Here is a 23,570-nt window from a genome sequence, read left to right on the forward strand (position 1 = left end):
AAACACCCCCAGAGCATTAGGTTCCCACCACCATGTTTGACAGTGGGGATGGTGTTCTTTGGGTTAAAGGCTTCTCTTTTTTCGCCAAATGAAGGAAACATAATTGTGACAAAAAAATTCAATTTTTGTTTCATTTGACCATAGGTCAAATGACCATAGGTTTACACACCCACATTCTAACCTGAAAATATGATTAAAGTTTATTTTGTGACCCAGAAAGATTAATAAGAGTAATTTTGGTCGTGTCCAAATTCATGGGCTGCATCCTCCTGAGGCCGCATTTGCAGACCGATTACGTCACAGCGACGCGCCGAAGGCTGTAAAAATTCGTAGACTCCTCCGAATGCAGCCGACAAATTTGTCCTCCTTTCCCCCGAATTTGAAGGATGGGTCGGGTGTGTCCTTCGTGGCCTATCACATCCCAGAATTCATAGCCAAACTCCAGTTTCCAATAATGGCGGCCGCTACTAAGTTTTAAAATTCCCCTTCTAATCTTTATGGGTCACAAAATAAACTTTTAACATATTTTCAGGCGAGAAAGTAGCTGTGTAAACATCAAATATCTGCTCGATTTACCAAGGTATTGCATATTTGTGAAAGTGCTTTGACTTTTCGGAGACGTCTGCTACTATTAAATTCCGGTTCTTTTTCCTGAATTCCTTTGCCGACAGAGAAAGACTGGACTCAGTGGTCAAGCTCAAAAAAAATCATCTTTATTGTACATTTCCGGAAACGGAGAACTGTAGACACGAACACGCACCCACAGTTCTAAAAACATTGCAAGCCAAAAGGCGTATATATAGTTCTGCTATATGTCACACACAGTTTTGATCTGGAGTGCACTCTGCTTAGTTTCACTTTCTGTATGCCATGCTTCCTGTTCTCTGCACAAAGCGTGCAGTCTCCTGTCAGCCTCCGACCTAGTTTATACTCAAAGTTGGCCCTCTCTTAAACTGGAAGCAAACTATATTAAAACAAGTAACAATAAGCACTAAATATATATTTATTTCTTACACTACCCACCAGCTCGATAGCTAGCCGGGAGCTCGAGGGTCACTGAAGCCGCTGAGAACGGCACAACTCCCGGCACATCATTTTTAGATCACCGCGGACTTTCACTACTCAGGTTAAACGTAATATATAAGTCACTTAGACAACCTAAAAATGTTATTGTTGGGCTTTTTTCAGTGTTTTATTTGTTCGTGAGTAAATCCGTTTGGGTGAGATTAAAGTTATTAGATTAGATAAAATAAAACTTTATTAATCCCCTGGGTGGGTTCCTCCTTGGTTTTTACACAGCTGAATAAACGTCAAACAGAAAACTGATTAAACAGAAGTATGAGACAGTCGAGAATTTACGCCAGTGTCCTGTTATATTTTAGATAGCAAGGAGCAGACGGCGAGTTTATTAAACTCCACCGAGACAGCGGTGACGCTAATCAGAAGGCTAGACTGTCCAATTTCCCCAGCCTTTTACTTCGGGCCTACCCGACCTTCTGAGGACCCGGCCCACGTAGACCGCGAAGGCCGGGTCCTCAGGAGGATGCAGCCCATGAATTTGGACACAACCTTTAAAACTTAGTAGAGCCACCATTGCCGGAAAGTGGAGTTTGGTTGGGCCGCGCTATGAATTCTGGGATATGGTGGGCCACGAAGGACACACCCGACCCATCCTTCAAATTCGGGGAAAAGGAGGACACATTTGTCGGCTGCATTCGGAGGAGTCTACAAATTTGGACGGCCTTCGTCGTGTCGCTGTGACGTAATTGGTCTACAAATGCGTCCTCAGGAGGATGCAGCCCATGAATTTGGACACGACCTTTGTTGAAATGAAGGAATTACACAGCGGTCTTTTCCTGTTTCATATGTTAGCTATGCTCTTTCTATTTTTGGTAATTCCATGCTGGTGGAAACCCAAACAAAACACGCATTAAGAGGCTGTAATACCTGTGTCTCAATCTCGCGGCCCATGTCACCCCTACTTGCAGCCCGCATAATGATGTGACGAAATATTTTTTTTAATTATTGTTCAAAAAATTATCTAATATCTAATATGGAGGCAATAGGCAGAGTGTTACAGGCATAGACCTAAAGAATGTAGCCTCATGGGCCCAGTTGTAAGTAAGCTATTAAGACTCGACTGTACACTGTGTTCGTGTTTTCCTCCGAAACAATAAGTTCCGTTGCAGCAGCCTTTCAACGCCTCTCTCTGTCTCTTGCTAGCAAAGTTGACCCAGACAACAAAGTAAAGCTAGTTTTCGGCTACGAGGCCAACACGGAACCCGACGTATTAGCCCTTTACTACGGTTCGGAGCTGCAGACCTGTTTTATATACAAATAGTTTTCTATACAAGATCGCTGCAAAAAGTGCAGCCGTACCTAATGTCCACCCTACTGTTACTCATTTTATATTAAGATTTAAAAATCTAGTTGGTATCGGTATGGCAAGTAGCCTTCAGTAATAGTAATAAATCACACAGCAAAAGTACATGTAGTTGTAAAAAGCATGATAATACAGTATATTAAGTAATCCAAAGTATTCAGAATACCTTACTCTCAATGAGTTACGTAACGGAATACGTTACAAAATACATTTTGGGGCATGTAAAGGTAACCTTCCCAACACTGCTATTGGAGTATGGAGAAGTTTATTTTAAACAAAATAAAAGTTTTGGTTAAAAGTGATCTGGTGTTCACCAGGCACAGGCTGGAGCACAGGCGTCAACAAGTCCAGAAACCCGACGCAACGGTCTCAGTTTTCGGCAAGGTTCACAGTGGAGGTTTAGCCTGGGAGACCATGGGCAACGAGGCCGAAGAGCATCATCAAAGCCAACCATGGGCACCAAGCAGGCATCAACAGCATCCAGGAAACACAGACACACAAACAATCTTGGGAACAATCCAGGCGCTGGTCGGAAAACACCAGAAAAATGCCTTAGGGAAAACCTCAGCTTCACCAGCCGAATCCTCCTAAGCTACAGCCGAAATTACATCATCAAATTAAACTATTGGAAGTATTCTTTAAATTCAAAATTGTATTATAGGTCTTATTGATCTTGATCTTATTTTTAGGCAACGTAATGGCTTTTACACACGTAAAATGCAAAATTTCATGTGAAGAGACATGCCGACCGAGTCTAATATCAGGATGAATGCCCCTTTTCAGGCTGTCATTTTCAGGGTCTATATGAATTTTAAAATCAATCAAACTGTGGTTGATTCCTGAGCTGGAGTGGAAGAGGGGAGTGCTGATTCTTTCCTTTCCTTAACTCATAACATATTAACCCTGCTGTAGCCAGGTTTCTGTAAGGCAGCATAAATCAATATCCTGATCATTTATTAAATCGTTTACTAAAAGGGGCTTAACATTAGAGATTATTGTCCACATTTCACCATTTTATTCTTTGGTTCAGCTAAGGATTATATTATTCATTCTTTTTATTTTTTTCTTTCTGCTGATTTTTGGTTGGTTTTTTTGTGGTCTGGGAACTGGGGGTTTGCAGACGAGATGCTCCAGAGAGAGACAGCTTCTCGCTCCCAACTCGGGACGGTCATGTTTTATAGGGTTTATTAAATTTGGCCAGATTCCTAGAAATAAAAGCAGCTCCGTCCAAAGTGGGATGGATGCTGCCTCTCCTAACAAGAGGTTTCCCATTGGTCCAAAAAGCTCACCTCGTTTTTTGGATGCAACTCAAACAGGCAGCACTTTAAGGAGAAATCAGGCTAAACATGTCACTCCTGGTCTGAGTGGGGAAGGGACCTGAGAAAACGAGCCCAACATTTTGATGCATGCTCAATCATCCAGGTAAGAAAATCTCCAAAGGTTGATTCTGTTCATCTGGACATAGTGTTTTTTTTGGAAGAAACATTTCATCACCCATCCAAGTGACTTCTTCAGTCTCTGCAGGTTTCCCCAATCTTATAAACAGTACATTTGCATAATGACTGAAACCAGCCCACTGAAGGAACAATGGGCTAGGAGGTCAGTTCCTTCATCATAATTATGCAAATTCTCATGACCATTGATCAACAATCACTGATCAATGGCCATGAGTACCATTCACAGAGAGTTGGGGAATGGCTGTAATCCCAGCATTGTAAGATAGCTTCAGATGCCGACAAAACAGGATTACTCCTAAAATTCTATAAATGAGCTCTTTCAGTTAAAGGCTTCCGGGCAACAAAAATCCTCCAGAAGGCACAGCACCAGCTGCTTAATGAACAGGTGAGGCAAACAAATTTTACCATTGATGTGGGTAGGTGGGGATGGTGCACAGTATTGCTAAACCAGAAAGACTATCATGAGAAAATTTTGTCACTGCTCCGTGACGAAAATACTTATGAGCCCCTTAAACGAGACCCAGGAAGTGGCTACAGGAAGAGGGTGATAGACTGTCTGAAGCATTTAGAACAAGACAAGGCTATTGACCGGACCTCATACCTCAGGCTATACCCAGGGGAAACTACACAAAGTCTGTATGGTTTATCAAAGATACATGAACAGAATGCACCTTGAAGACCGATTGTCTGTATGATCAACTCGGTCACCTAAAACATCTCTAAGTTTCTGGCTTCGACTTTCAATCCGCTGGGAGGCAGCTCTGAACACCACATCCAGAACACCTTGGATTTTTTTGAGAAGTTGAGAGATGTCATTATGGAGGCAGGTGAAACCATGGTCTCGTACGACGTTACATTTCTCTTCACTTGCATCCCAATCACGGAAGCATGTGTTTGCTTTTGGAACTGTGTCTTAATTCCAGCTACTTCACATACAAGGGTCAGCTCCACAGGCAGAAACATGGGTGTGCCATGGGTTCCCCAGTTTCACCCATTGTGGCCAATTTGTACATGGAAGAAGTGGAAAAGAGGGCTTTGTTATCCTACCCTGGAACACCACCAAGTCATTGGTTCAGGTATGTGGATGACACCTGGGTGAAAATCTAATTTAAACCGGGTCAAGTTGAACTACAAACACCACCAAGTGTGGTTCAATTTCTTACTCTTAAAACCCCAAAATTACTTTCCAAAAAATACAGAATGCTTTCTAAAACAGATGAATCAATATCACTTCCTATTGCAAAATGGGAAGCGGATTTATCAGTTAACTTAGACCAAAACTTCTGGACTCAGATTTGCTTAAAAACCTTTCATCTAATTAGAAATCCCAGTCTTCAATTAATTCAATACAAAATACTACATAGAGTGCACTATACAGGTCATAGGATGTTCAAGATGGGTTATACATCTACCAACAACTGCTCACACTGTCAAACCAATACACCGGACAATTACATCCAGGCTCTTTGGTTCTGTCCACCAGTTCAGAAGTTTTGGCGCGAGACATGTGAGGACTTGTCAAAGTGTCTGAAATGTAACATTCCAACTTCCCCTTTAGTGTGTTTGTTGGGCAGCTTAGATAATGTCACTACAGATAAGAATATAGCCCATATGGTTTTCACTGCCCTATGCATAGCCAAGAAAACAGTCCTCATGAACTGGGGAAAAAAAAAAATCTTAATTCTAACCAATATAGAAATTATCTATTAGATTACATTAGTCTTGATACAGCCTCTGCCACCACATCAGATCAATTGCTCTGGGCTCCTTTGATTAGGTCCATCACCTAGTGGGGATGGGGGGTCATAGTTTGGTCCCACCTTCGCTGGGGTAGGGACAGGCTTAGGGCGTCAGGGGGGTTCCCCAGGAGCATCTTCCTTGGGGGGCTCAACCCGGGGTGGCAGTCATGGCCTATTAAGGACTCTGTTGGCTCTTAGGTGACGGTTTCCGTGTGGCTGCATGCAGCGGGGCTAGGGGAGGGTCCGTGCTGACGGACGTGGGTTACTGACCTGGTAGCCTGGCTGCCCCTGGGTGGGTCCCGGACCGGTGTAAGGTTCTGGAGGCACACCGTCTCTGGGCTGGAGCCCTAGCCGGGCCTCGGGTCCTGGTTGTTATGTTGCCGGGGTTGTGGGCGGGTGGGTGTATGGGGGCCCGGGCCTGGCGCAGCGTTCCGCCAGTGCATCGAGCCACCTTGGGGGCTCTTCAACTGGTGGGGGAGGTTGTTACATCTTGCAGGAGGTCTCCTCTCTTCAGGAACTGACTCTGCAGGAGGGGGGAGATACAGGAGAGGTGGAGGAAGATCTCAGCCTGGGTGTCTATTGTCTTGTGTAGTCTGGAAGATGAGTGGATGACAGGGTGGGTGCAGTTTTCTCTGTGGTGGGGTCAGGTGGGCTGTCCCGGGCTCTGTGGGGCCGGGCGGCGCTGCTGTTCTGGGCCCCGGTCCGGATGGGCCTGGGCCCCCTTTCCCTGGCGGGTTGCGGAGTATGGGGGTGCCTACTGGGTTCAGCGGGGGAGCTGGCCCCGGGAGGGGTCACTTGCCCCTCCCTTCCTTCCCTCCCCGTCTCCAGCTGCCTCCCTCTACCCGCTCCACCACAATCACCCACACATGCAGGGCCTTGGGGTGCAGGTATGTCACCAGGGTGCAGGGGAGGCATCCCCCCTCTGTCCCCTTCTGGCTGCCTCTGCCTCAATTTTATCCCACAACTTAGACATTCACATTACTCACACTCTCATAACACATACATATAGGATCTTGGGGGTGGGCACGCTACACAGACTCCAAAAGACCATCAGGGTGTACACCTCACCCCTGGCGTCGTTGCCCACCTCTCAATTTTAAATACAGGTGGACACTGAGGGCTATCAGGAGGGGCTATGCGCTTACCTGCTGCTTTCTGGCAGGTGGCTCCATGCCCTCCTGGAACACATGCATCAACATTACATATGAGAGGGCGGAGGGAGATTTGGAGTCTTCTCACACCCCCGTTCTCTACGACCTGCTGGAGCGGGGGGTCAGGAGGGGGAGTTGGCCGTCCGACTGGGGTCTGGAGTGTGGGGCCTCCCTGCTGCTGCGGAGTTGGGGCGGTCTGCTTCTCCCCACCGCAGGGAAAAGGGTAACACCACCTGGTTCTGGGTGCAGTTTCCCCCTCCAGGGGCAAGGGTACCTAGACCCGGTTCGTAGAGTACGCTTGGGGAGTGTGATCGTGTGTACAGTGTCTCTCTATGTCTGTCTCCACATTGGTTGAGTAATTGTATATGAGAGCATGAGGGTGGGAATGGATGTTTGTATCTGTGTGTGCCTGTATGTCTGTGTCTATATGTCAGGTCGGGTATCAGACGCCACCTCTCTGGGGACATCTCAGGCCCTCTAAGGTATGGAGGCCTATCTCCCCACCACCACTTCCCCTGCCGGTGGCAGACGCCCTCAGACATCAGTGCGTTGTGGTTCTTTGTGTCCGGGGATGGGCGCCCAGGTACACACCGGGTCACTCCTTGGTGGCTGCTTGTCGGGGCCTGGAGCCTGGGGCTCTCTCGGGCCACTTCGGGGGTGGGGTGCCCTCGGCCTCTCGGCCTGGGGCTTGGTCACTCTGGCACAGCTGGCTGCCGGCAGAGCTCACGGGCACGTCACTGCAACTCCCCCTTGGCTTCTGAGTGAGCCTTCATCTGGGACTCTCCTCAGCTCTTTCAGGGATAGTGGCGCAGCTGCCCCTCTGCTGGTCTTCCTTGGTCTCTTGTGTTCTGAGGGTCTGGAGTCTGGATCTCCTCCATACCTGCTTCAGGAGGACGGGGCTGTGGCCCCCCCACACCCTCTAGCAGATCATTACATGAAGGAACCTTTTAAAAACAAGCGCGTCCATGCTCACAGGTGTACACACGGGTGCTCACACACACAAACTACACCCTTTTTGGCTCCTACCTCAAAGCACACTGTGCGCTGTCAATATTACGTGCTGCACAATAATGTTTAATATTTAGTATTTACTGTTATATTCCCATATATCATCGTGATGTTGTTTATTGTATTGCTCTCGTTTTCTTCTGCTTGTTTTATTTTTTCTTTCTCAACAGGTGATCCAGGTGATTGATATATTTATTTTTTGTCTGCTTATTTAGTTGTTTTTTTTTTTTTTGCCCTTTATCCCCATCCCTCTTCTCCGCTGTTTCCCCCCCCCTCTTCCTTTCTCCCTTTTCTTTTCCTCATTCAAGTCTGTCCCGTATCTAGCAAGTGAAAATAAATAAATAAAATAAACAATAAAAGGTGAATCAAATAGACCATTACGGCAAGGCTGGGATGGTCAATTTGGTAAAGTAAATCCGTTGGGCATCTTTCTTCGCCTTTAGACAATAATTCTGATGGCAAAAGAGCCAAACGGGACAGGCAGAAGAAAGAAAAGAAAAGAAAATGCTAACATTGGAAAAACAATGTTACATTCATAAATTCAATATTGATTTTAAGCAACCTCCAGTTGATGTAACTGAGTACTACTAATGTGAATTGTTATTTGACAGAATCGACATTTGTCCTTAGCCATCAGTTTCAGGTTTCCTTCAGTGTCGCCTACTCTGGCCCCAGAAAACAAACAACTAGGGTTGCTGGTATATCTTTGTATTTCTAAAATTTGCTCCACGGTCAGTGTGTCAGCCTGTTTTTTCTGTCAGGTGTCGCTGTGTGCAGGCAGGAATAGGACCCAAAGTGCAGGCTCACGGCAGGCAAAAGTGTATTTCAAAACTCAGCTTTTATTGCTGGATGGCAAAACGTAACAAAAAAATCCAAAATAAACTTACATGAGCAGGCAGACGGAACACACAGCATAAATGAGGGTAGATCACAACACGGACACAGAGAAACACAGGGCTTAAATACACAGAGGGAGCAATCAGGGAATGGGTAACAGGAGGGAAACACAGCTGGTGCAAATCAGGCCTAACGAGACAAGGGGAAACGAAACCAGATACATTAACATCAGACATTGACTTTCAAAATAAAACAGGAAACATAACACAAACTGAACTAAAGACACAGACTCACACGCAGGCACTGCAACAGAGGAAACAGAGATGTGGGACCAGGACAGACACAGACACTGACTGGACACGGGGATGTCGCAGACAGGGGAGACAGCAACTAAGGATTACACAGAGACAAACCATAAGATATAACTCTAACAAAGAAACCAAAGCATAGAAATGATAAATAATATATAAACTCAAAACCCTGGGTCAACGACCCAGGCATCCTAACATTTTCAGCTATTTGGGGCAATCTGAGATGAAATATCTTAAAAAAAACTTAAAGTCCAGTTGCAGACTACCATGACCTGGATGACTGAGAACCTGCATAGACTTAACATAAGAATGTTTGTCATTTTCTCTGTCATGTGCTTTGTCTTCCTTTCATTTTCTTTGGTTTGCATTCATTCGAAATTACATTTTGTTCATTTCATCCCAAACATTTACAAACTCTTTTAAACTGTTCACGTTCATTAAGTTTTTCTTGGTTTGGTTATTTTCACTACTGATAAGCAGAGATGGGCAGTAACTGTAATCTGATTACTTTTTTCAAGTAACGAGTAAAGTAAGGGATTACTATTGCAAAAACGGTAACTAGATTACTGTTACTTTCCCGTAGGAACGCTGTGTTACTGCGTTACTAAAACCGTGATTTTTTTTTTTGCGAGAATGTATCATGACAGTGACGTAAGCGAGTGCGCCGTTTGTGACAACAGCTGTGTGCAGATCAACAATGTTGTGATATTTTGATACCATGGTAGCATTTACAGGATATTGTTTTATTGTGATATTATACAGAAAAGAGTTACTCAATAAGGCCCATTTACTAGTTGTTTTTCTCTTTCTCTCTGACCCAAGAATTGATGTGTAAGAATCACAGGCTGGTACCCCAAGGTCGAAAATACCACAGAGACGAGACCACTTCCTTACTCCCATCCTCCCTTCCTTATCTTTTAGAAAAGAGCTTGTTAAAAAGCCAGGTGGTTTGTTTCAGAATTCACTAATGAAAGAACTCTGTATTCTATGTCTAGGAGTGTATTTTGCTGGGATGATCATAAATTGTAACTGAAGAGATAAACTACACAAAGGATACTTCTTTGCTCACAAGGCAGGAAGACGTTTCCTTATTTGGTCTGTACCGGTTTGAACTGAGAACCTGCTGACACACGAACCTTTTTTTCCTCTATATAAGCTGTTTTGTACTAAATAAACCTTTGAGTTGGTTTGGGAAGGCAACCTGAAGCAGTCTGTGTTTCCTTGTTCTCCCAAGCTACTCCCGGCGCTGTAACTAACCCAGCTGAACGGCATACTTGAGTGTTACTTTGAATAATTAGGAGTCTTATAAGGAAAGGACAAAACTCTGCTTATCGGTGCTCACGCCTTGGAGGGAAACCGGGACGGAGATTTTCTCTTCAAACAATGGATCATATATCGAGTGCGGAGAGAGTATGAACGTGCAGCGTTTAAAGCGTGGAAGTACTGACCTTACTTTGAGTTTGATTCCATAAAAAGTGACAAAAACATTAGTGTCCACTGTGCGTGGGAAGAAAACTTCTTTTTACAGCGAAAAAACCCCCTAAACTTCCGAGCAAGCACCGAGTAGCTACGACGTAATGGGAAACTCACAGAGAAACTCGTGGATTCTTCCACTGACCGCGGCACACCTGCACCAGGGTAAACCTCCGCCTACCCTACTCCTGCTTTACAGGTGAAAATAGAGTAAAAGGACCCCTAGTCTTTGACTTTATTTATTTTCTGCTGTGTTTTACTTGCATCTATTTGAAAGACTGAGTGTAAACACAAAAAAAAATATTTTATGTGCTGGAATGTGCAGAAAATAGGTTTAAATGTTAAACAAATTTCTTCCAGTCAGAGAAACAAGTTTTAAAAAGGGACTTTTCCATTTGATTACATTTTGTATGATGGATTATGTAGAAAAAGTAGAATTGGGCTGAAAGATCTATCGCTTTATCACCTCTTCAGGTTGTAAATCGTGTTTTTAAAAAGTAACTAAGTAACTAAGTAATTAATTACTTTTGAAAATAAGTAATCAGTAAAGTAACGGGATTACTTTTTTGGGGAGGTAATCAGTAATTAGTTACTGATTACTTTTTTCAAGTAACTTGACCAACACTGCTGATAAAAGCACTGGGCTATCCAAACCATTGAATTCATCATATGGCACTGTAATGCCAAAGTATCTGTGGGCGAGATGTGTGGGCGAGATGTGCAACCCCAACGAATGTGTGTAAATTTTAGAATGTACTTGGGTGCAGAAAAACTCTATATATAACTGTGCCATAGCCTTCAATAGTTTGGGCCTTGGTGACTGCTAAAAGCATACAGATACAAGTATTCAAGTATTCAATTAGAATAATCAGTGGCAAGTCACTAAATAGACAATAGCACTGTTACAGAATAGCACTACCCCCTCGGTGGACTGGTGCTGAAAACACCTGTGATATGATTGAGCTTCACATAATTTATTAATATTTACTAAGGTGTTAGTAAAACATTATCTCAAATGAATTCCAACATGTTTCATGTGTTTAATTACATGAAACATGTTCTTATGATTTTAAACTAAATTCTGTTCTCATAATAGTAGTTCCCACAGCCTTAGCTGGGAATTTTATTACTATGACATCAACAACTCTGCTGACTAATACATATTTGAAGCTATATGGAGGTAAGCTTGTAGCATTAATTATGATGTAAAATAATCTCCCTAACTGGATGAATGTGTGCTGCCAGGACAGCTCACCTGTTAATCAGCACGTGCCAAGTCACGTGTTGCTGCACATGTTACATCAAGGTTTTGTTTGTAATTAAAGGTGACACTGAGACGGTCAGATTGGAAAGGAGGTTTGCACACCAGTGTGTATGCCAAGTGCTGCGTGCGTCACTAAACATGACACTGTTGGACAATGAAGGGAAGAGAACCAGAGGAGGAAACTGAACCTGTGATTAGCAGGAAGGACAGGAAAGTGACTGATAGCACCCAGTAACTAACTTTTAACTGAACTAGTGTAGGTTTTTCCATTTTCCTTGGAATACCTTTTTAGTTTTGTGCGCAAAGTCTTTGGGCCAAACATGAGCTGCATTCCTGCCTCACATAGGTAAGTTACAAGATTTAAATACTCTTACCTTCCACCTACCCACTTTCTAAAGGTTTGAGGATATGAATTGTGTGTTATGGTCTTTACCTTAATGATAATAGAAAATGCCTTGTGGTGACTGCAGTCTGAACTGGCAACAAATGAAGTAATTAATTATTTAATAAATGTGTGGAATAGAGCTGTGTTGAACTACACAGTGACTATACTAAATATTGCTGACCAGTATTTCAAAAGACCTAAATGAATGGCAATGCATATACAGAAACCTATTGTATGTTTATTTATATGTAATATGCCATAAAAGTCTTTATGAGTAGGTCTGGTCTTTCTGTTACAAATATATTAATTACAGCACATATATTTGAAAACTAGTAGTAGTGAAAACAAATGTTCTTGTACCCTTCCCCCCTCCATGGGGTTGAGGCATTAATCAAGCTTGTACTTAGTAATTAGCTGCAGATTAACTCAGCAGGAGAAGCTGTCTCCCTCCGTATACCTACAGTATACCATATAACACTTGACATTTTTCTCTACTGCAAAAACCCTGTAAATCATTCCTCAGTCCACTGCTTCCTGTAAACTTGAACTAAGCTGGACATTCCTAGAACCCTGTTGGAAATCTCTAGACTTTGAGAGTGTGAGGTCTCTGATAGTTAACATGCAGATTTCATCCTTACGCATTTCAGTCCAGTCTACTAATGCCCATCAGCACCTTGTATAAACACTACAGTTTCATAAATGTGTCATGTATATCTTATCTTTGATTTTTATACCTTGAGTTAGATATTCTTTCAAATCCAATTTAGAAATTTTGAACCCTATGTCGCCAAAGTGTTTCAAAAATATTTGTGACAGGATTAAAGAAATGATGGAATGTCTCACATCCAATGAGGCTACGCATGTAGGAATAAAAACCATATCTCAGAGAGGCACACTCTGGAAAGTAATTCATTTCCATTCAGTTTTATTTATAGAGTGCTAAATCACAGAAAAAGTTGCCTCAAGGTGCTTTATACTGTAAGGTAAAGACCCTACAATACTATGAAGAAAACCCCAACGACTCCCTGCTTGGTCCGCCTTTGGGCAAGGACTTGGCAACAGTGCGAAGGAAAAGCCATTTAACAGCAAGAAGTCCAGGCTCAGGAAGAGGCAGTCATCTGCCTCAAGCAGTTGGGGGTGAGGGGAGGAAGACAGGAAAACAGACACATTATGGAAGAGAACCAGAGATTATTAATAACTAATGATTAAATGCAGTGTGATGTATAAACACAAAGAGTAAACAGATGTGAGCAAAGAAGGAACACTCCGGCAGCCTAGGTTTTCTCTAACTGAGGGATCAGGGTAACCCGATCAAGCCCTATCCACGAAGAGTGTTTCACCACTGCGGAGGCTGTGTCCTGCGCAAAATGTGAGGATGGCATTCAGATGACCAACACCAAATCTTTATCAAGTGAACGGGAACTGAGGAGATTACTAGAAGCCAAATACAGAGTGTGTTGCTAAAAGAAGTAAAACAATGGCAATCACACCCCTGGCTTACATCTTGTGTGTGTGTGTGTGTGTGTGTGTGTGTGTGTGTGTGTGTGTGTGTGTGTGTGTGTGTGTGTGTGTGTGTGTGTGTGTACGTGTGTGTGTGTGTGTGTAGTATGAACACCATTCTCACTCAAGTTGAATCTCAGATGGAGGAGTGTCCAGTTCAGAGGAGAGGAAGCAAAGCCTATCAGGTAGGTTTTTTATTCAGTTCAGTTTTATTTTTATAGTGCCAGTTCACAAAAACAGTTACCTTAACCTCCTAGGACTTGGCGTCTACATATGTGGACATCACATTTTAGGTTATTTAGACCAAAATACTCAATTTTGCTCTACATGGGCCTGATATCCACTTATGAGGACAATATACTGCTACTGTTCTATCAAAATTTTAAACGAATATCCTCATATGTGGCTCTCAATTTTCTTAAAAGCAAAGATGAGTAAAAATAAAATCTGGTAATTCTTTGTTTTTACATTCATCGGGCCCCAATAAGCCCAAATATCAAAGAGAAATTAAAAATGCATGCTGTCTATGGGTAACCCTGTTAAGAGATCTAAGGTTTTTACTCACTTGAAACGTCTAAATTCTGACATAGCATTTTTACAGGAGACTCATCTTCGCATTAAGGATCATTATAGGTTATATTGCCCTTGGGTAGGTCAGGTCTTTCACTCAAATTTTAATTCGAAAGCTAGAGGAGTGGCCATTCTCATTAATAAGAAAGTTCAATTCTCTTCGACCGATGTTATTGCTGATGGGAATGGTAGATACATCATTGTTGCTGGTACCCTAATGCAGAAAAAGGTTTTGTTGGTAAATGTATATGCCCCGAATTTTGATGATGCTGAATTCGCTAATAGATTGCTGAGTAACATCCCCTTTCTGAATACACATTTGCTGATCCTTGGTGGTGATCTGAATTGTGTTTTTGATCCAATTTTGGATCGATCTAGTCCTCGTAATTTGACTCCATCATCTATGTCTAAAACATTCTCAGATTTTATGAAACAGAATGATCTTGTTGATCCATGGAGATTTCGCAACCCTTCAATCAAAAAATTTTCGTTTTTCTCTCAGGTCCACCAGTCTTATTCCAGGATTGATTATTTTTTCATTGACAGAACTCTTAATTCATGTGTTAATTCTTCCGACTATTCTGGTATTGTAATATCTGATCATTCTCCTCTGCTATTGGATGTTCAGCTTTCTAACCAAAAACGTAGTCCTCCACTTTGGAGATTTAACTCTCTCCTTCTGGCGGATAAAGAATTTTGTGAATTTATTTCAGGCTCTATTGAAGAGTTCTTGTCCTTCAATCAGGATGATTCTGTTTCATATTCTCTGCTATGGGAGACTCTTAAATGCTACCTGAGAGGTCAAATTATTTCTTACTCTGTCCGTGCTAATAAAAAGATTAATGCCAGGCTTAAAGAACTTATAGCTGCAATTAGTAACCTTGATCAATGTTATACACTGAACCCTTCTCCAGAATTACTGAAGCAGCGCCTTGATTTGCAAGCAGAATTTGATCTTATGTCAACCAAAGAGGCTGAGCACTTATTTCTACACAGTCGTGGCTCATATTACGAATATGGTGACAAAGCTAGTCGCTTGTTGGCACATCAGTTACGACGTCAGGCCTCCTCGCGTGTGATCCCCATTATTAAACACTCTGATGACAATATTACTACAGATCCCTTGGAAATTAATTCTACCTTTAAAACATTTTACTCTTTGTTGTACAGGTCCGAATTTCCCACGGATAAAGCTAAAATGAATGCATTTCTTCATAATCTTTCAAACCCTGTTATTGGTGCTAATGATGCGGGGCAATTGGACTCCCCATTATCTGTTGAAGAAGTATTAAAAGCTATTACAGTTATGCAGTCTAATAAAGCCCCGGGCCCGGATGGGTTTCCAATTGAATTTTATAAAACATTTATTGGTAAATTGGCACCATTGCTTTTGTCTGTGTTTAACGAATCCTTGGAAACGGGTTCATTACCGCCTACTTTCACACAAGCAACCATAGCGCTCCTTCTCAAAAATGACAAGGACCCAACCTCCTGTGGTTCCTACAGGCCATTATCTCTGCTTAATGCCGATGCAAAGGTATTGGCTAAAGTAATTGCATCTCGCCTTGAGGATGTGCTTCCTCGAATTATATCTGAAGAGCAGAATGGCTTTATAAAGGGACGGCAATTGTTTTTTAATACCCGTACACTCTTTAATGTTATTTACTCAAAGCGTCTATCTGAACTTCCTGAACTTGTGATTTCTTTAGATGCTGAAAAGGCTTTCGATAGGGTGGAGTGGGAGTACTTGTTTGCAGTTTTAGAGAAATTTGGTTTTGGCGATAAATTTATTTCCTGGATTCGGCTTCTTTATTCATCCCCTAAAGCCAGTGTTCATACTAATGATGTTTACTCTGATTATTTTGCGCTGGGTCGTGGTTGTCGTCAAGGTTGCCCTTTGTCTGCCTTACTCTTTGCCATTGCCATCGAGCCTCTGTCTATTACATTGAGATCTTCTTCTGTATTCAGGGGAATCATCCGTAATGGAATTACACATAAAGTATCATTGTATGCGGATGACTTGTTATTATATATGACTGACCCTGCATGCTCCATCCCTGCTGTTTTAAGTATTCTGGAGAACTTCAGTTCGTTTTCAGGTTATAAATTAAATTTGGGGAAAAGTGAGTGTTTTCCTGTTAATACGGCAGCACGACAACTTCAACAGTCTGATCTACCCTTTCGTCTCAGTCCATCTGGGTTTAAGTACTTAGGGATTAACGTGATTCGCTCTCTAGCTGGCCTTAAATCAGAAAATTTGTCTCCTCTTATATCAAGGATCGCATCTGATATTCAAAGATGGGGTAATCTCCCCCTTTCTTTAATCGGTAAGATTAATGTTGTTAAAATGAACATCTTACCAAAATTTTTATTTTTATTTCAGTCAATTCCCTTACTTTTGCCGAAAAATTTTTTTGTTTCACTGGACAAGATTATTGGTTCTTTCATTTGGGGAGGGAAGCCACCTAGGGTCTCTAAAACCTTGCTGCAGCGATGCAGATTTAGTGGAGGACTTGCATTACCTAATTTTTTAGTCTACTACTGGGGCGCTCACATCCATAAACTTTGCTACTGGCTAAAATCTTCTGGTTCCTCGTGGTGTAAATTGGAGCTGTCATCATGTAAGGGCTCTTCTTTACCGGCTTTGCTCTATTCCTCTTTACCCGTAAGACCCTCTCTGTACACTGATAATCAGGTGGTTCTTAACACAGTCAAAATCTGGTTTCAGTTTAGACGTCACTTTAATTTTGTAATGCCGTCTTCCTCGGGTCCTCTAAGCGACAACCATTTGTTTCCCCCTTCACTTTTGGACTCGACATTTTCAGTGTGGTGTGACAAGGGTATAAAACAGTTCAAACATTTATATGTGGATGGTGTTTTCGATAGTTTTCCCAACTTGTCTTCTCGTTATAATCTCCCTATGACCCATTTGTTTCGCTATTTTCAAATTCGAAATTTTGTTGCCAAGTGTTTTCCAAATTTCCCCTCTTTGCCTCCAGAACAGCAGTGGGAAACTACGTTATCATTTATTCCTCATCACAGAGGAACCATTTTGAAACTCTATGATGCTATCCTGTCTTTTAGTAACCACTCTAATGTTAAGCTTAAGTGTACATGGGAAGGAGAACTGGGAATTCGAATACATGAGGAGTCTTGGGAACAGGCTATAGCGAGGGTACGATCTTCCACCTCCTGTGCTCGTCTTGGACTTATTCAATTTAAGGTCATACACAGGGTGCATTTCTCTAAGTCTAGACTTTCTGAATTGTATCCAGAAGTGGAAAATAAATGTGATAAATGCCACGGTTCTCCTTGTCACCTTAGCCACATGTTTTTTCTGTGTCCTGAGCTGGAAGGTTTCTGGACAGGGTATTTTGCTATTATGTCAACTGTTCTTGGGGTAACTCTTCATCCTTGTCCTCTGATTGCTGTATTTGGGATTCCTGTTCGTTGTTTTTTTTTTTCATATATATATATTTATGTATATTTACTTAGGAAAATGAAGAAAGGTTGATTGTATTTTGGTAACTGCAAGTGCTGTTGTTTTCTTTTTTCAATAAAAATATTTTCCAAAAAAAAAAATGCATGCTGTGGAAGAGTTCGGGTCTTAGGAGGTTAAGGCACATTAACATTCAACACAAGCACAAGCAGAGAAAATCCCAACAATCATATGAACCGCTGTAAACAAGCACTTTGGCAACAGTGGGAAGGAAAAACTCCCTCGTAACAAGAAGAAACCTCCTGCACAACCAGGCTCAGGGAGGGGCGGCTAACTGCCTCAACTGGCTGGGAGTGAGGGGAGGAAGATGGGACAAAGGACACCCTGTTGAAAAGAGCAGATTAATAATAATTAATGGTTAAATGCAGAGTGGTGTATAAACACATGAGTGGAGAAGAAACAGCAGCTTATTGTAGGACTCAGGACTCACCTGATCCAGCCCTAACTATATACTTTGCCAAAGAGGAACATTTTAGGCTGGATCTAATGACAGTTTTTACAGTTAACACCACCACATGAGATGTAATTAAAGCCCAGACTTTCATTTTAATTCAGTGGGTTTAACAAAAGTAAACCATTTAACAGTTACAGCCATTTATGTCACTGTGCCTGATGAAACACACGTTGAGCAGTCGCTCACTGATATTGCTATCACATGTAATGAAACCTTCTTCAAAGTCATTTAGGTCTGTTTCTCTCTTTATTTTGTTTCAAAATTTCAACTTTTCAGAATATCAGCCGTGTAATTGATGCTGCAGAGCTTGTCTGAGTAGCATCTTCACTGTGGTTTTCATTTCATTCCTTTTTATAATAATAATAATAATAATAATAATAATTCTGTTAATTTGTAACCAGTTGGCATTTATTTCAGTACCTGAAAAAACTAAGGAGGCTGAGAACGTCATCTACTGAAATAAGATTGTATTATTTATGAGCACATGACTTTCAGTCCTTACAGTTACTTATTTTCAATTTACATTTTTTAAGAGCATTATGAATTTGTTCCCTGACCAGATCTTCCCTGAAGCCAACATGAATGAAGAGTCAGATTATCCCGAAGACTTTGTTTATAGGAGGGAGCGTCTTCCCTCTATTGTTGTGGAGCCCACAGACCACAGTGAACAGGAGAGTGGGGAGCTGCGCTGGCCTTTGGGATGTCCAGTGGGTAGCAATGTGGAGGAAGAACTTGATGACAACAGAAGTGCTGATCACATGACAGAGAGCTCTGTGGATGGACAGCAGCAGGAGGACAAGGAAGAAAGGTAAAGAGCAGATAATTATAATTTCCAGCACTGAGTCTGGGTCCTGGGAACAGCCATGGAAGCAGAGGAATCTGCTCCCTGAGAAATCAAGGCACTTCATACAACTTGCCTCTTTAACCCAAGCACTTTTTTCACAAGTGCTTACTATCTAGCATTTATCCTCTATTGCAGTGGTTCCCAAACGGTTTTTGCTAGGCCCCTCTTTGTTTTACAAGAAAATCCCACTGCAGTTTATTTCACACCTCACACCTTTTGTAAACAATGAAACTAATAAAAGTAAACTGCAACAAATTACAGGTTGGAGTAAAATAAACTACTACCTCTTTTAAATAACAGAAAAACAAACCATCTTTATGGTGTCATTATTTTGCATGTGGTTGTTTTTTTTTTTACCGTGTACTAACATTCAACACTGCTATCAATTGATGCAATAGATATTTTTCAAAAAATGCCTCTCTGTGCAAAACAACTGTTGGAATCTGTTGGTCCATGATGTGGACAGCCCAGCGTGTGCTCCCGACGCAGGGGAAACAAATTCTGCCAGGGATACCTACCGTGGCACCAACGTTGTGCAGGTGAAGCCAAAAGCAAGATATCCTTCATCATATTTTCCAGTCTTTGGCTTGGAAAGAAGTTGGTTTGGAAGTGTATTTGGCGATGCTTCATCTTCCGCTTTGCCCCGTCTCTTATGCAAGCAATGCCCAAGCATTCTTTTTTTTGTTCATACCACGCCGCCCTTGCAATGGCTGTGCTCCCAGACTTTGGGAACCACTGCTCTAATGGATGCACTGTAGAGCAGCTTGGGGTTAGTATCTTGTCCAAGGATATTTGACATGCAGATTGGGGCAGCCAGGAATCAAACCACCAGCATTCTAACTAGTAGATGACTGCCTCTAACTCCTGACGTAAAGCCACCCCAAACAACAACCACTCTCTGAAAAAGGGAGGTGCTCTCACTTGGTGTTGGCTCTCTCTGTGCTGCAGCATTTTGGATACAACTACAGGCTTTTCACAGTTTTTACGACAACCTGATAATAATGTATGTTGTTGTTGTTCTTTCCTTTTTAATCACTGAGATAGAATTTAAGAGATAATGCGCAAATGGAAGAAAGCAAATATTTGTTTAATATGCATATTTAGGGACATTTATTAGTCAAGAACAACTTTCCTCACAGTCTGGTTAGACACCCTGTTTATAAGATTTTTAAGGTGAACTACAATCATTTTAGTTTTATCTCACTTTAGAAGCAGAAAGTTAGCGGCCATACAGGTCTTTATGTCTTTAAGACATTCCTGCAGTTTAACTCATTGGTGTGTGTTATCTGGCTTCATGGACAGATAGAGCTGGGTGTCATCTGCATAGCAGTGTAAATGTATGCTATGTCTTCTAATGATGCTGCCTAAGGGAAGCATGTATAATGTAAACAGAATTGGTCCTAGCACTGAACCCTGTGGAACTCCATAATTAACCTTAGTGTGTGAAGAGGACTCTCCATTTACATGCACAAACTGGAGTCTATTAGATAGATATGATACAAACCACTGCAGTGCAGTACCTGTAATACCTACAGCATGTTCTAATCGCTCTAATAGGATATTATGGTCGACAGTATCGAACGCTGCACTGAGGTCTAGCAGGACAAGCACAGAGATGAGTCCACTGTCAGAGGCCATAAGAAGATCATTTGTAACCTTCACTAAAGCTGTTTCTGTGCTGTGATGAGCTCTGAAACCTGACTGAAACTCTTCAAATAAACCATTCCTCTGCAGATGATCTGTTAGCTGTTTGACAACTACTCTTTCAAGGATGTTTGATATGAAAGGAAGGTTGGAGATTGGCCTATAATTAGCTAAGACTGCTGGGTCTAGAGATGGCTTTTTGAGTAAAGGTTTAACTACAGCTAGCTTGAAGGCCTGTGGTACATAGCCGATCATTAGAGATAGGTTGATCAGATTTAAGATCGAAGAATTAATTAATGGCAGGACTTCTTTGAGCAGTTTTGTAGGAATGGGGTCTAAAAGACACGTTGATGGTTTGGAGGAAGTAATTATTGAAGTTAACTCAGAAAGATCAATTGGAGAAAAAGAGTCTAAATAAATGTAACTAGTGTTAGCTGTAAATAGCTATAGGTCTGTGGGATGGTTATGAATATTTTTCTCTGATGGTTAAAATTGTATTTGTGAAGAAATTAATGAAATCATTACTAATTAAGGTTAAATGAATAAATGATGAATTGTAAAATTTCCTAGGTTTACGGAGAGCTGCTTTAAAAAACAAAACAAAAAAACAAAACAAAAAAAAAAACCAACAACAGAGCAATAAACTAATTTCCAAGGCTATGAATGAATGTGAAGATTTTTAGTTCCTGTATCAAGTCAGTTAACCATTACCAATTTTTATTTCGTAGCTCAGTTGCCAGGAAGTCTTCTATTGGCCCATCCCAGACTCACCTGTCTCTCATCCGGCTAACTCCGCCCACCTCCCCCACCACCCCTGATGCTGCCCCACCCTGCCTGAGGAACTGAAGCAGTACAAGCATTAAAATATACTGTGTGTAACGTTTTTCATGGATATTCATTATTAAAGTATATGCTGTTACAGCGAGTCCTTTACTACTAAAAAATAAAATAATTTGCATTGCCAGGTCATTATGGATGATTACGGTATAATAATAATAATGGGTTTTTTTTTTGGTTTATGTTTTTACATGTATCCATAAGCTCGACATTTATGGCAGGAAGTGCGCTGACTAAATCCTGTGCTGACAAATGATGGTAATCATAAAGTCAAGTCCACCTTTTAAATTCACAAATTTAAATTGAAGGTTTATGACAAATTATTTTAAGACTTTCAGATGCTAAACATTTACCTAAAAGATACAGAGATATTTTCCCTTTAACTTTTCTGGCTGTGTGCAATGACAGTTTAACAAGTCAAGTTCATATCCACTAGTCTCATCCTAGAGTTTTAACTTTTACCCCCTCGCTACAGAGCCTAGCAGGTTACTGCACTTGCCATGTTATTATAGTAGCTGTCCTCTAGAGGGAAGCACAGGAACACACATAACTGGTATCTTTTCATGGGACAGCACTGAAGATATGACTTTGATGCGATGTAAAGTAGTCGGTGTACAGCTTGTATAGCAGTGTCTTGATGCATGCTCAGTCATTCAGGTAAGTAAATCCCAAAAAGTTGATTCTGTTCATCTGCAGGTTTCCAACCTTATAAACAGGACATTTGCACAATGACTGAAACCAGCACCACTGAATGAACAATGGGCTGGGAGGTCAGTTTATGATCATTAATATGCAAACTGTCATGACCATTGATCAACAACCACTGATCAAAGCCCACTGACTTAATTTAATTATTTAATCTTGTAGTAAATTAAGTTATGAAATTGTGTTTAATATTTTTATATATACTCTCAGTTACCTTAGTGCAATCAAAAAGATCGACCCTCTGTGAAAGGGTCCTCTCTCTCTCTCTCTCTGGTTGTGTTACAATAGCAAGCAAACTGTACTGCTGAGGGGCTTTATTGAATGGACCCCAGCTCCTGTCTCTTGTTGTCAAATTCTCAAGCGAAACAAGGACAAGGACAACCAACCACTGACCACCAAGTAGGTTGGTTCAGATATTTCATGATGATTTCCTGCTGCCATTACCAGTGCCTTAATAATTGTTTTTTTTTTTTTTTTTTTTTTTTTTTTTTTTAGATGTAGGGGAGAGGTGGATTGAAATAACTTTCATGAACAAATGAATGGCCTTTCATGGCGAAACCAGATGAGGTTTGACTCCATCAAATAAATACTTCAAATGAGGGGAGAGAAAACAAGGGAAGTCAAACTAAAAACCAGACATGCAGAGCAGCAATCACCTGAATGGGGAAACAAGATTAACTTACATTTGTGTATAAAGTAAAGCAATTAAACATATTGGAACACATTTGAATGTTTAATCTTTATGATTAGAAATAAAGAAATAATTCACTGGGGGTGGATAGTATAGTCTGAGTACAGCACACCTCCAACCCCTCACCTAAACTGTTGAAAATGGAGTGTGTATTTTTTGGGGTGAATACTCTAAATAACATAAGCCACATCATATCAGTATAACTAACCACATATATTCTCTGTCTGTATTTACAGTAATAAGGGTCAGCTAATTAAAGTCAACTTCTTCTTTGTCTTTATCGAGGGATGAAATAGAAAGTTTCCAGCAGTGCCTAGTGTCGAAGATTAAAAGTCTGTCAGTCACTCACAAAAAAGTACACCTATTGTTTTGGTTTATTATGGATATAGATTACCTTAAGTAGGACAACTGCAATTTGTTTTCCTTACAGTTGTACACTCACCATGTTTTGCACATCACTTTACATTTCCCTTTCAACACTAGGCACTCCTATAACTGCACTTTCAGCTGTTCTTCAGGTGCTAAAAATCCTGCTTTCTTGTGGCAGCTACGTTCCAAGAAAAACAATGAAAGATTCCCGAGTGTCCTGCTGTGCTGTGTGTAACCTAAGGCCCTTATTCAGATCCACTGTAAAATCAAATTAGTTCCCACAGCTTTTAAAAAATTTAACAAAAAACAAAGTAAAAATTACTTAAGATAAATAAGTTAGGGCAACTTATTTATTCTGAGTTATTTCTCTGAACTTAAACAATGTATGGAAACTCGTTGCCTCAAAAAATGTAAAGCTTACGTAAAGATAACTATGTTAGGACAACATA

The 23,570-nt window shown here is 41.3% G+C and overlaps 1 protein-coding gene across 1 annotated transcript; it reads left to right on the forward strand.

Moving 5' to 3' along the window:
* Positions 1-11,943: 11,943 nt before the first annotated feature.
* LOC146623662 (uncharacterized) lies at positions 11,944-21,365 on the forward strand. The gene is made up of 4 exons (XM_085363272.1): positions 11,944-11,969; positions 13,615-13,693; positions 18,592-18,839; positions 21,248-21,365. Exons 1-4 carry the CDS (start codon positions 11,944-11,946, stop codon positions 21,363-21,365), a joined length of 471 nt encoding a protein of 156 aa, XP_085219398.1.
* The last annotated feature ends 2,205 nt before the right edge of the window (positions 21,366-23,570 follow it).

Source organism: Diplotaxodon limnothrissa, linkage group LG10 (genome assembly GCF_057381915.1).
Source record: "Diplotaxodon limnothrissa isolate DT_005_m linkage group LG10, D_limnothrissa_male_GT1.1, whole genome shotgun sequence".
Lineage (NCBI taxonomy): Eukaryota > Metazoa > Chordata > Actinopteri > Cichliformes > Cichlidae > Diplotaxodon > Diplotaxodon limnothrissa.

Bases quoted from the DNA above. Each gene is read 5' to 3' on its own strand.
- LOC146623662 (XM_085363272.1), top strand. From the start codon at position 11,944: ATGAGCTGCATTCCTGCCTCACATAG. The intron at 11,970-13,614 runs GTAAGTTACAAG...GTGTGTGTGTAG, and splicing joins TGCATTCCTGCCTCACATAG to TATGAACACCATTCTCACTC. The intron at 18,840-21,247 runs GTAAAGAGCAGA...TTTATTTCGTAG, and splicing joins CAGGAGGACAAGGAAGAAAG to CTCAGTTGCCAGGAAGTCTT.